General features: G+C 43.7%; 1 protein-coding gene across 4 annotated transcripts in view; it reads left to right on the top strand.

Annotated features, from left to right (window-relative positions):
* Window positions 1-348: 348 nt before the first annotated feature.
* The window catches only part of map3k4 (mitogen-activated protein kinase kinase kinase 4), a 218171-nt gene continuing 204682 nt past the window's right edge, over window positions 349-13837 (top strand). For 2 of the 4 annotated variants that reach the window (XM_078556729.1, XM_078556727.1), the window contains exons 1-2: window positions 349-667; window positions 1501-1576. In XM_078556729.1, coding sequence (XP_078412855.1) covers window positions 1503-1576 — 74 coding nt within the window. In that variant the 5' untranslated portion in view covers window positions 349-667; window positions 1501-1502. The remainder of the gene's footprint in view (window positions 668-1500; window positions 1577-13837) is intronic. The other 2 variants (XM_078556730.1, XM_078556728.1) reach the window with 2 other exon arrangements.

Below are 13837 nucleotides of genomic sequence, written 5' to 3'. Positions count from 1 at the left end.
CACCAAAATGGCAACTCTGCTGCCATAACTACAAGGATCTTCCACCCCGCCATACAAATCATATTACAAATTACAATCATTAATCTGGAATCTACATGACGTTAATTAGAGTGATTTATGACCCTGCAAATCTTCCCTGGAGGTCTGATTTTCTTGGTACAACTGTTGGAAAACTGGGTAGCTTGTTGTACAAGTCTTTCCTTTTTTAAATGTAGATGGAAAATTGTTTTTTTGGTTAGTACGTTTCTCTCCTCTCAAATAATCCCCCTGAATTAAAGTTATTGTGCAATAGGTCAATTATACAATTAAGAATGAACTAATACAAAATAAAAGTGTGCACACCTGAGCTTTCAATATGATGGTAGTGTTTTCAGACATGTTGCTGTCCTGCTGCCCTCTGCCGGCCGCGGTCTCCCTCTGGCCGCAGCGGGTTGCCGTAGTTACCACATACCGGTCGCAAGATGGCCGCCCCGGCAGCAGAGAGGCGCTCGAGCGCTGGCTGAGGGCTCCGTCTCTGCAGCTCGCAGGCACCGGGCGGACTCAAGTATTTATTTCTTTTTAAACCTCCAGCTCCTTCCTTTCGACGACAACCAGCTATGCGGTGCACTTTGCACCAGTAGAAACCCGACATGGAGCCGTCCGAGCTGCAGCCGCCTCAAATGCGAAGGTAAAAGTGGGCGACGAGGAGGGAGGAGGGGAATATATTATCATTAAGCGAGGGACTTGCACCGCAGAAGAGGTTTCGAGAGGAAAGGGGTGTGTGGAGGGCTGCAGATTGGGCCGCAGGCACCTTCTGCCAAATAGTGACCTCCCGCCGGCTAACATTGGGGTTGCAGCCGCCTCGCATGCGCACAGCGGCCCCCTCCGCTTCCTGCCACATAGTGCACAGAGGGAAGAAATGACTGCAGCTTTTAATTTGCCCCGTGAAAGAGAGAAGGGGAAAGAAAGCCGGTGCAACATATTTTAACTTTTGCATTGTGTAGAAAAGTAAACGAGGTCACATATGCATACACGTATTTCGGCGTAAGTTGCCGTTTACAGCAGGAAATCGCCGCGTTTGTTGCGAACGAGCAACTTTCATTTGCGAAAATACACTAACCAAGAAGGTCAGGTTCTGCAGCAAAAAAAAAATGCATAAAAGATACTCTGACCATGCTGCAGATGCAATAAATCCCTCTCCGGAGGTATTGAGCTGGGTGGTACTGGGGGTGCTACTTTGAGAACCTATCTCGACCCATTTGATACAAAGAAGTTTGGCGAAAGGTGCGTCAGGTCACGCACAATGTGCCCAAAACTGCACGAATGCAATTTCTTTTAAAACAGGAGAAGTGTTTGGGGCACATCAACATTCGAGTGTAAACGTTTGAAGAATTGCAATGAGCCCTGTTTGCAGAGTGAAGTTGAGATTGATTTTGCAGTTTTTTAACTCGCTCTTAACTGGAGACAGTCTAACAGCCTGCCCCTCTCCTCTCTCGGATCACCGTCCTTCCAAATGCGAAGCCATGCTAAATCCAAAGAGCTTTCTGAACCAGCACTCTCGTCCTTCCCTAATTCTGTCTGACTCACACAAGACCAGGTGCGTGTAAAACATTTCTATATTGTCACCTTGTGTTAAAAGCCTAAACACCAGTAACCTTGCAACATGCAACATTTTTCTTCCACCCAAAAGCTTATTGTGCAGCGTCCTCCAAATCCCGTCGGGCTCTTTTGTTTACCAGAATCGTTCTGTGCGGTGGACATCTAAATAATTTTCCCTGGGGAACGCCTTCCATGCGAGTGTCGCGCTTACAAATCCTTTCATGTTGGGTCTATTGCTTCTTTATCAAATAAAACTTCAGTGGCGAGCTGTACGAAAATGGCCAAGCCTCAGGGCATTTATTTACATCTACAGCCCGTCGTTTTGTACAGGGAACTGGAGTGGCTGTTTACTGGAGGCGATCGATTTGAAAATATGCGGGTCGGGTATCTTGCAGACGTAGTGTGGGGTTTGTCCATTTATCGAGAAATCAACTAGTTGCGAAGTAAGTTCTGGGAAGAAAGTTTTTAAGGTTAGTGTTTTGCGTGGGAGTTTACGACAATCTGGCATTGATGCAGACTGAACAGAACCTGGGAATTGTTTTAATGGAATATGTTAATGCTTTAAAAAAATAACTTCTCGCTGTATGATTAGCTCATGTTGCCTCACCCCTTGTTTATCTGCAAACCTGTACTACAGGCGTTTTGAGGAGAGAAGTTAGTTTGACCGGACGGTGGAGTTTTTTATTTCGAGCTGTGGTGTTTTAATGCATTTTCAAGGCGCCCGCAGCATTTTCCGGAATATTTTGTTTTTCCAGGGTGCGGCCGTGTCGTTTGCCTTTTAGTGCGTCTAAGTAATGTTGCTACATGTTTATTGAAGATGACAGAAAGAAGTTTGCGGTGTAGTGAGGCTTGCGATTAGTATGATGCTTTTAAAGATGTTGGCGCTAATGCTTTACGGTTATTCATTTGGCATTTCTAAAAGATCCGCTTTCAGATGTTGGCACGCAAATGCCAAATCTTTTCTAATCGATGAGTTCTCCTAACAAAGTGCGGTGACTTAGGGATAATAAATCTTCTGAGGAATTGTAATCGCCCCCCCCCCCCCCCCAGCAAACTAATTTCTGTTTTGGGAGAGTGAGATGGGTGTAGTTTGCTATATGTAGCATGGGTGCTATAATCCATCTTGAACGGTATTTTTTTTGGCAATCCAAAACTTGATGTGTCGGGGTTGAAATCAGATCGGCCGTGATCCTATTGAATGGTGGAGTAGGCTCGAAGGGCCGAGTGGCCTACTCCTAATTCGTATGTTTGCCCAAATCCAGGTCTGGTTGAGCAGAAATTTCTTCAAGTATTTGGAAGACAAAAGTGATCCTCTTCAGCCCCCCACCACAAACTTCGTTTCCTAGCTCCTGAGTCCATCCCTCTCCCTGGCATCTGTCAGACTGAAGCAGACCATTCGCAAACTTGGTGTCTCACCTCACCCTGAGATGAGCTCCTGAACCACACTCGTGCTCCCATCACCAAAGAACGTTTATGTCCATCTCCCTAACGTCGCCTGACTCTTTCCTGGCTCAACTGAAATCCTCATCCACACCTTTGTTACCATGAGACGTGGATATTAAAATGCTTTCCTTGGTGGCCTCCCATTTTCTATCCTCTTTAAACAAGATCACCCAAAACGCTACCTGCATCCTAACTCGCACCAAGCCTTTTTCACCCATCATCCTTATACTCACTGACCTAAATTGGCTTCCAGTCCAGCAAGGACTCAATCTAAAACTTTCTTCAGACCCCCACCATGGCTCAGGCCCTAAGCTCCTCCAACCCTACAACCTTTGTGATCTCTGTGTTCCTCCGATTTTTGGCTGCCTGCTCATCCCTGGTTTCAGTTGCTCCATCATTGGGTGTGCCTTCAGTTGCCTAGGCCCTAAGTTCTGGAATTCTTTCCCTGAACCTCTCCATGACTCTCCTTTAAGATGCCCACTAAAACCTACCACTTTGGCAAAGCTTTGTCTCATATTTGTCCTAATATCTGTCACATTTTGTTTGATAAGGCCCCCATGAAATGCCTTGGAACATTATCTTTGTGAACGTTGCTATATTAATACAAATAGTTCTGAGACTGGTACCAGGGAAATGTGATTTGAAGCAGGTGGACTTGCTGCAAGTCTGTCCAGGTTACAGTAAGGCCAGCCTCAAAGGATCACTGCTATGCTCCTTGAGCCACTTGTTTTTAATATTGGAAAGTAGATAAGGGTGTCTATTCTCTTGAAACATCATTAAAAAAAGTCCATATAGAATTTTAAAAGATTCCAGACTGATAGATGAATCACCTGGGCACTTTTTAAATGAAGTATTGCACTGACTTAGAATTATAATACAATTGTGAACTCTAAATATGGGGATATTGATTCATTTAGTGCTTATTAGTATGGTTGCCCATCTGGGCCACACCACCTGAAACCACTTTCTGTCATTGTGAAAGTAACAGAGCTTGTGTTTTACTCTTGTTTCTTTGCTTTGGGTTATTTAGCAGTTAGAAAATTTTCCTCCCCTCTAGACTCCTTTCTTCCAACAATACAGCAAAATAATTTACCATGATACAGTTGCCATGTGAATCCTTCACTCCACTATTCTGCTCCTAACAAGTAAATTATCAGGTAAGTAGGATGAAAAGATCACAAATTTGAAAGCAAGGGCATGCATTTCAAGGGTGCCCTTCAAAACCTCAAGATGCCCCAAAACTAATGAAGTACTTTTGAAGGTTAGTCGCCACAGGGAGTGTAATGGTAGAAACACAGCAGCTGATTTCGACACAGGAAGATCCCTCAAGAAGTGAGATAAGGGACCAGATAATCTGTGACATTAGGATAACTATTGGCCAGGACACTGGGAAGAACTCCCCTGCTCTTTGAAATAGCCCTATATGATATTTTACATCTCTTGTGATGGCAAATGGACCCTTGGTTTAATACCTCTGACACTTGGACAATATAGCACCCCCTCAGTACTGCACTGAAGTCTTGCCCTAGATTATATATTTGACTTTCTGAAAAGGACTGAGTCTGCCATCTCGGAGACCATCTACCTGTGAAACAAAATAACACTCCAATGCAGTTTGTGGCAGGAACTGAGGCAATTGCTTCAGCCTTCCTAATATTGGATGCAGTTTCTGTGTCAGACGAGCAATGTGACAAATCGGAGACCGTAGAGGGGTTGAGAGAGATGGTGGTGAGGTAGGGCTGGGTGCCTTCAGCCGATGTTGTCCAAGGGCAACATGGAAAAATAACAGTTGAGAAATGCAGAAACCAAAAGTAACAGGGACAAATAACAGTTTGGTGGAAATGTTAAGGTAATGTTGCTGGGCTAGTAATCCAGAGGCCTGGGGTAATGCTGCAGAGACATTAGTTCAAAACACAATATGGCAGCTAGTGAAGTGTAAGTTCAATTAAGTATATAACTCTAAAATTAAAAACCAGCCTCAATAATCATGACTGTGAAATTATTGCAATTAAAATTCATTTGGTTCACAAGTAACCTTTTGGGAAGGAAATCTGCTGTTCTTGCCCTGTCTGACCTACATGTGAGTCCAGAACCACAGCAATTTGATTGACCCTTAACAGCTCTCTGAAATGGTCTAGCAAGCCACTTAGTTGTATCAAAACCACTACACAAAAATCAAGTAAGAATTAACAGGATGGGCCAACCGACATCAACCTAGGATCGTATATGACAAAGGCATGCCCAGCCCAGTGGACCCTGCAAAGTCTTCACTAACATCTGGGGACTTATGCCAAAATTGAGTGAGCTATCCCTCACACAAGTCAAGCAGTAGCCTGACATCGTCATACTTACAGAATCATACTTTACCGTCAATGCCCCAAACTCCTCCATCACAGACCCTGAGCTCCCACCTATCCTTGATCTATTTTATTCCACCCCCTCTTGAACTGTATAAAATCCATCACATTTCTACCTCTCTTCAGCTCTGAAGAAGAGTCATACAGATTCAGAACCTTAACCCCTCTCTCTCTCTCGCGCTCTCTCTCGCGCTCTCTCTCGCTCTCTCTCTCTCTCTCGCTCTCGCTCTCGCTCTCGCTCTCGCTCTCGCTCTCGCTCTCGCTCTCGCTCTCGCTCTCGCTCTCGCTCTCGCTTTCGCTCTCTCTCTTCCCCCCCCCCACAGATGCCAGACCTGCTGAGTTTTTCCAGCATTTTCTGTTTTTATTTCAGGTCTCCAGCATCTGCAGTATGTTGCTTTTATTAGTACCTGAGCTTCAGCTAATTTGGTTCGCTCCATGTGATATGAAGAAACCGCTGAGAACACTGCATACAACAAAGGATTTTGGCCCTGACAACATCTGGCTGTAGTGTTAAATAAAGATTTGTGCTCTACAACTACCCATGCCCCTAGCCAAGCTGTTCCAGTACAGCTATGAAATTGGCATCTACCTGACCATGTAGTAAACTGCCCATATAAGTGCCTGTTCACAAAGAATGGAACAAATCCAATCCTACCAATTATCGCCCCATCAGTCTACACTTGATCATCAGCAAAGTGACGTCGTCCACATTGCTACCAAGCTGCACTTACTCAATGATAATCTGGTCACCCTGCTCACTTTGGGTTCTGCCAGGGCCACTACAACTCCTGACCTCATTACAGCCTTGGCCCAAACAAGGTCAAATGAGCAGAATTCAAAAGTTGAGGTGAGAGAGACTGTCTATGACATCAAGGCAGCATTTGACCAAGAGTGGCATCTGGTAAAATTGACTTCAGTTTTACTAAGGGGAAAAACTCTCAACTGGTTGGAGTCATACCTAGCATAAAGGAAAATGTTTGTGGTTTTTGGAGGCCAATCATCTCAGTCCCAGGGCATCACTCCAGGGGTTCCTCAGGGTAGTGTCCTAGGCCAACCATCTTCAGATGCTTCATCAAGGCCTTTCCACCATCATGAGGTCCGAAGTGGGGATGTTCACTGCACAGTATTCAGTACCGTTCATAGCTCCTCAGATAATGAAGCAGTCCATGCCCACATGCAGCAAGACCTGGACAAAATTCAAGCTTGGGCTGATAAATAGTGAGTAACATTGGTACCACACAAGTGCCAGGTAATGACCATTTCCAACAAGAGAGAATCAAACTACCTCCCTTTGACTTTTTTTTATTCATTCATGGGAAGCGGGCATTGCTGGCTAGGCCAGCATTCATTGCCCATCCCTAATTGCACTTGAGAAGGTGGTGGTGAGCTACCGCCTTGACGTGCTGCAGTCCATGTGATGTAGTTACACCCACAGTGCTGTTAGGGATGGCGTTCCAGTATTTTAACCTAGATAAAGGGAGCGTTGTTGGAGCTGCACTCATCCAGGCAAGTGGAGAGTATTCCATCACTCTTGACTTGTGCCTTGTAGATGGTGGACAGGCTTTGGGGAGTCAGGAGGTGAATTACTCGTCGCACAATTCCTAACTTCTGACCTGCTCTTGTAGCCACAGTATTTATATGGCTAGTCCAGTTCAGTTTCTGGTCATTGCTAAGCCTGAGGATGTTGATAGTGGGGGATTCAATGATGGTAATGCCATTGAACATCAAGGGGTGATCGTTAGATTCTCTCTTGTTGGAGCTGGTCATTGCCCGGCACATGTGTGCCACGAATGTCACTTGCCTGTTATCACCCCAAGCCTGGATGTTGTCCTTGTCTTGCTGCATTTGGACATGAACTGCTTTTGTATCTGAGGAGTCACGAATGGTGCTGAACATGGTGCAATCACCAGTGAACGTCCCCACTTCTGACTTTATAATGGAAGAAAAGTCATTGATGAAGCAGCTGAAGATGGTTGGGCCTAGGACACTACCCTGACGAAGTCTTACAGTGATGTCCTGAAAATGAGATGAGTGGCCCCCAATAGCCACATTCACCTTTCTTTGTGCTAGGCATTGGGCCAACCAGCGGAAAGTTTCCCCCGATTCCCGTTGGCTCCGGTTTTGCGAGGGCTCATTGATGCCACACTTGGTCAAATGCTGCCTTGATGTTAAGGGCAGTCACTCTCATCTCCCCTCTGGAGTTCAGCTCTTTTGTCCATGTTTGAACCAAGCCATCAGTGACATCACTAAAGCTGAGTCCTCCACCATCAACATAATGAGGGTTACTATTGCAAGAAACTGAACTCGGCCAGCCATATGAACACTCTGGCTTCAAGAATAGGTCAGAGGCAGGGAGTTCTGCAGTGAGCAACTCACCTAACACCATTGTGTGTCCACCATCTACAAGGCACAAGCCAGGAATATGAATGAATACTCTCCACTTGCCTGGATGAGTGCAACTCCCAACACTCAAGAAGTTCAAGACAAAGCAGTTACTTCAATTGACATCCAATGTACCACTTAAAACATTCATTCTCTACTTCACGGGTGTACCTTGGCAGCAGTGTGTACCATCTACAAGATGCACTTAAAGCAACTCAGCAAGACTCCTTTAACAGCACCTAACAAACTCTCAACCTCTGCCACATGAAAGAACAAAGTCAGTAGGCGCATGGGACAGCCACCTACTTGTAAATTTCCCTCCAATTCACACACCGTGCCGCTGTATCACCATTTCTTCGGTGTCACTCGGTCAAAATCCTGGAACTCTCTCCCTGACAGCGCTGTAGCTGTACCTACACCACAATGACTGCAGTAGTTTCAAGGAGACAGCTCACCACTGCCTTAAGGGCAATTAGGGATGGATAATAAATGCTGCCTTTGCCAGCTATGCCCACATCACATGAACGAATTAAAAATTAACAGGTAGTAGTGAGCCATGTTAGGATCCTTGTGCAACCATTCAGTATGAACTCTGCACATCCACATGTGGATGCCTACTAGCCATTTTCCAGTTGTCATCGTCCATGTAGATACCAATGACATAGGTAGAACTAGGAAAGAGGTTCTGCTTAGAGAGTATGAGGAGCTAAGTACGAAATAAGTTTCAGCAATGGTAAAGTCTCACCTCATTGTAATGCTCACTATTCAGAAATCATTGCACAAAAACATGTGGAACCAGTCCATCAGACAGTAGTCCCAAAGTCCACTTCCTGTGCCTCACTTCTGCCTTCGATATACACAAAAACTGTTGAAAGACAAGATCTTGATGATAAATGGACAGTGCAGCAGGAATATCTATGGAGCATCTTGCATCATACCCTGAGAAACCCATGGAAGATCTAGTGTATGAATAATGATTGTTATTTATTATAAATAAGTAAAAGCCTCAATTGCTTTTAGGAATGAATAGGCATATTATCTAGTTTGAGCCATAACATCTATCTGTGATACATTTGTGAATCTTTCCTAGTGTTGCTCATGGTGATTGGCCTAAGTACCATTACAGTCTGTTTCTATCGCTAGTTTAAAGAAGGTTTTCGTTTATTTTTAATGTTTTTCAAGAGACAAAAATTAGTTGGGGAAATGTTGGATCAATTTGGTGAAAATGTGTTTTTTAAACTTTTTTTAATTTGGAACATTCGTGAAATTCAAAACAACAAAGGGGCTCTTATATAAAAAAAAAATACATCCCTGCCAAATTACAGCCTGCAATTAATGATGCATTTCACAGATCCTGCTGGAAGGAGCTCACCATAAGACTCAGTGATCCCTTAAGGTAATGTTTAGGATGGGGCCAGTGGTCAGGGACAGGAGGGTGTGACTGCGAGTGAGGAAGTAAGGGGACCCAGAGGGCAGGAGTGTGAGCCTCTGCAATTGTCCAATAGGTTTGAAGTTCTCTCAGCTTGCTTGGATGAGAATGGGTCTGCAGGGTGGATGAGGAAACTGACCATGGCACCATGGTACAGGAAGCCATTCAAATAGGGGGAGCAAAAAGGAATGTAGTGGTAGTAGGGGACAGTATAGTGAGGGAGTTTGACACTAATCTCTCTAGCAAAGAGCAAGAGTCCAGACGACTTTGTTGCCTGCCCAGTATCAGGGTTCGGGATGTCTGCTCAGGGCTGGAGAGGAAGTTGCAGTGGGTGGGGGAGGATCCAGTTGTCATGGTCGATGTAGATACCAATGACATAGGTAGAACTAGGAAAGAGGCTCTGTGTCGAAAGTCTGGGGAGCTAGGTACTAAATTGAAAAGCAGAGGTTATAATCTCTATATTACCTGAATCGTGTGCAAATTGGCATAGGGCAATTAAGATTAGAGAGATGGATATGTGGCTCAAAGACTCGTGTGGGAGAAGTGGGTTCTGGTTTGCGGGTCACTGGCACCAGTACTGGGGAAAGTGGGGGATATACTGTTGGGATGGTCTACACCTGAATCAGGTTGGGGCCAGTGTTCTTGCCAACCACATAACTAGGGAAGTAGAGAGGGTTTTAAACTAAATAATGGGGGCAAGGGATTAAATGTGGAATGATGTGGTATATCAAAGAGTAGAGACAAGGTAAGACAGGAAAATAGCAATATGGGAAATGGTTGGAGAATGGCAGGAAGGGACAGAAATAAAACCTAGGAATGCACAAAGAATCAAGACTAGTTGTCACAAAGATAGCAAAAAGACAAAGCTAAAGGCTCTGTGTTTGAATGCATGTAGCATGTAACAAAGTAAACAAATTGATAGCACACATTGAAGTAAATGAATATGATCTGAGCCATTACAGAAACCTGGCTACAAGATGACAAGGATTGGGTCCTGAATATTGGAAGATAAATGACCTTCAAGAAGAATGCGAAGCTAGGTAAAGGTGGAGGGGCAGCGCTGTTAATTAAGGATGGCATTTGTGCAATAGTTAGAGATGTTCTTGGTTCAGGGGATCAGAATGTAGAATAGGTTTGGGTGGAGATGAATAGTAGGGGACGGAAGTCACTAGTAAGAATGGTCTACGGGTCCCCTAACTAACTACAATGTTAAGGCAAAGTATACAAGAAGAAATATTGGGTGCTTGTGATAAAGGGACAGCAATAATCATGGGTGATTTTATTTACATATAAAACTAGAAAAATCAGATTGGCAGTTGTAGTTTGTTCATAGAATGCTTTCAGAATAGTTTTAGAGCAGCACGCTCTGGAACCAATCAGTGAGCAGGTTATATTAGACTTGGTATTGTGTAATGTGACAGGATTAATTAATGACCTCGGAATAAAGACACTCCTAGGTAGCAGCGACTACAATATGATTGAAGTGTACATCCAGTTTAAAAGGCAGAAGAGTAGGTCTAAGACTAGCTTTTTAAACTTAAATAAGGGCAACTATGTGGGCATGAAAGCTCAGCCAGCTGAAGTGAACTGGGACACTTGCCTAGAGGATAGATCAATAGAGAAGCAATGGCAGACATTTAAGGAGACATTTCAGAATACTCAATAAGTATATTCCTACTATGAAGAAAAATTCCAAACGGAGGACCTGCCATCCATGGTTTTCTACAGGTATTTAAACAGGAAAAGATTAGGTAAAGTGAGTGTTGGTCCTCTAGAGAATGAGAATGGGAAGTTAATAGATAATAAGGAAATGGCAGATGAAATGAACAAATATTTTGCTTGTGTTCACTATAGAGGATACAAAAAACATTCCAGTAATAGCTGTAAATCGGGAGGTGGAGGAGAGAGAGGAACTTGCAGAAATTACAAGTGTTAGGGAAACAAACAGTACTGAGCAAACTGATGGAGCTGCGGTCTGACAAGTCTCTGGGTCCAGATGGACTTCATCCTAGGGTCTAAAGAAGTGGCTAATGAAGTAGTAGATGCGTTGGTTTAATTTTCTAAAATTCCTTAGATTCTGGAAAGGTTCCATCAGACTGAAAAGTAGCAAATATAACCCCTCTATTCAAGGAGGGGGGCAGAAAACAGGAAACTGTAGGCCAGTTAGCTTCACATCTGTCGTGGGGAAGATGTTAGAGTCGATCATTAAAGAGGTTATAGCTGGGCACTTGGAAAAGTTCACGGTAATCAGGAAGAGTCAGCATGGTTTTATGAAAGGGAAATCATGTTTAACCAATTTATTAGAGTTCTTTGAAGGAGTACCATGTGCGATGGATAGAGGAGAGCCTGTGCACGTACTGTACTTGGATTTCCAGAAAGCATTTGATAATGCGCCATGTGGCAGGTTATTGTGGAAAATAAAATCTCATGGTATGGTGGGTAATATATTAGCCTGGATAGAAGATTGTTTTCTGCCAGCTAGCCAGAGCACGTATAAATGGGTCTTCTTCTGATTGGCAGGATGTGGCCAGTGGCGTCCTGCAGGAGTCTGTGCTGGGGCCTCAACTCTTGACAATTTACATCAATGACTTGGTGAGGGGAGTGAAGGCATGGTAGCTAAATTTGCAGACAACACAAAGATAGGTAGGAAAACATGTTGTGAAGAGGACATAAGGGGGTTGATAGCAGATATAGGTAAGTTGATTGGGCAAAAATCTGGCAGATGGAGTATAATGTAGGAAAATGTGAAATCCACTTTGACAGGAAGTATAAAAAAGCAGAGTATTACTTAAATGGAAAACAACTGCAGAATTCTGAGGTGCAGAGGGATCTAGGTGTTCTGCATAAGTCACAAAATGTTAGTATGCAGGTACAACATGTAATCAAGAAGACTAATGGAATGCTATCTTTCATTAGAGAAATTGAACATAAAAGTAAGGAGGTTATGCTTCGGTTATACAGGGCATTGGTGAGACCGCATCTCGAATACTATGTGCAATTTTGGTCTCCTTATTTAAGGAAGGATGTAAATGCATTGGAGGCAGTTCAGAGGAGGTTTACTAGATTGATACCTGGAATGAGTGGCTTGCCTTATGAGGGTAGGTTGGACAGGCTGGACTTTTTTCTACTAGAGTTTAGAAGAGGTGAGGGGTGTCTTCATTGAAGTATATAAGATCCTGAATGGTCTTGACAAAGTGGGCGTGAAAAGGATGTTTCCTCTTGTGGATGAATTAGGGTTCACCCTTATAGGACAGAGATGAGAAATTTTGAAGGTTGTGCAACTTTGGAACCCCCTTCCTCAGAAGGCAGTGGAGGCGGGGGTAATTGAATATTTGTAAGGCAGAGGTAGGTAGATTCTTGTTAGGCAAGGGAATCAAAGGTTATTGGGGGTAGATGGGAATGTGGAACTCCAAACACAAACCGATCAGCCATGATCTTACGAATGGCGGAGAAGGCTCAAGGGGCCAAATGACCTCCTTCAGCTTCTATTTTGTATGTTAGTAAGAGTAATATTTGGAAATATTTTTGTGGCACCAGCCAATTTCTTGCCACTAATAAAGATTCGAGATCATGTGCATGGACACAGTTGTGGCCTAATTTTTAGCGAACGATTCTTTGATGTGTGTCTTGAGTCAACCTTTGATGACCTCAATCATCAAAGGGGCTATCAGTGTGTTAACATCCTCTGATGTCCTTGCTCCATACCTAACTGGCAAACAAAGTACAGATATTTGCTGCAGCATAAAGAATGTAGTCTTTAGAAATACCTGAAGAAAATCTAGATCGCTACGAGGAAATGAAAATTTCACAGCCTTTGTTTCCTTTCTGAAAATTAGATTCAGCGAAGCACACATTTTGACTCAGATCTTCCGGTCTTAATAGTGATGACCGCTGAGGCTGCAACAGAATCAGAGTCTCCAGGAGCCAACTTGTACTGGAAACCTGAACTTTGCCAGAAATATCTCCATAGGAATTCCTGCTGATGGGCCCACCAAGCCCTGTCAGCGTATAAGGTTGGGCTGCTTGCCCAGGTCTTGTCTAGTTTTTTTTAACCCCAGTTTATTAGAGCTGCTCCTAGCAAATGTAAATGTTGTTCATTTCCCCCCCCCCCGCCAAGCTCAAAACACACCTCGGCGCTAGGGCTCACATTTCTCCCTGACAATCGATCTACACTGCAGCCAACAAAAAAGGTGGTAATGCAATTGATAATGCAGTCAGCGGTGCCGCTGACTGGAAGATCCGGCCCATTGCACACGCTGTACAATTACAGGTGCATTGTGTGTGCATCTTGCAGCGATTGACCCTAGTTTACATTAATTCCTTATTTTTGACTAACATTCTCTTCATCTCCAAACCTTTTATCACCACAATAATAGATTTTTAAAATTGTACCTTGTAATACTCTTGTTAGATGTATCGAACAAAGACTTGCATTTGCATAGTGCCTTTAACATAGTAAAACATCCCAAGTGCTTTACAAGTACATAATGAGACAAAATTTGACGCACGTTTTGAAAAGAAAAGGATGTATTAGGACAGGTGACCAAAATAGGTTTTAAGGAGCTTCTTAATGTAGAATTGGGGAATTCTACAGCTGAAGGCTTAGCCACTATTAGAGGGGTAATGGAAATTGGGGATGCAGAAGAGG

This window comes from Cetorhinus maximus, chromosome 14, assembly GCF_964194155.1.
Source record: "Cetorhinus maximus chromosome 14, sCetMax3.hap1.1, whole genome shotgun sequence".
NCBI lineage: Eukaryota > Metazoa > Chordata > Chondrichthyes > Lamniformes > Cetorhinidae > Cetorhinus > Cetorhinus maximus.
The sequence above is the reverse complement of the archived record's forward strand: the minus strand, read 5'-3'. Positions and strand labels throughout refer to the sequence as shown.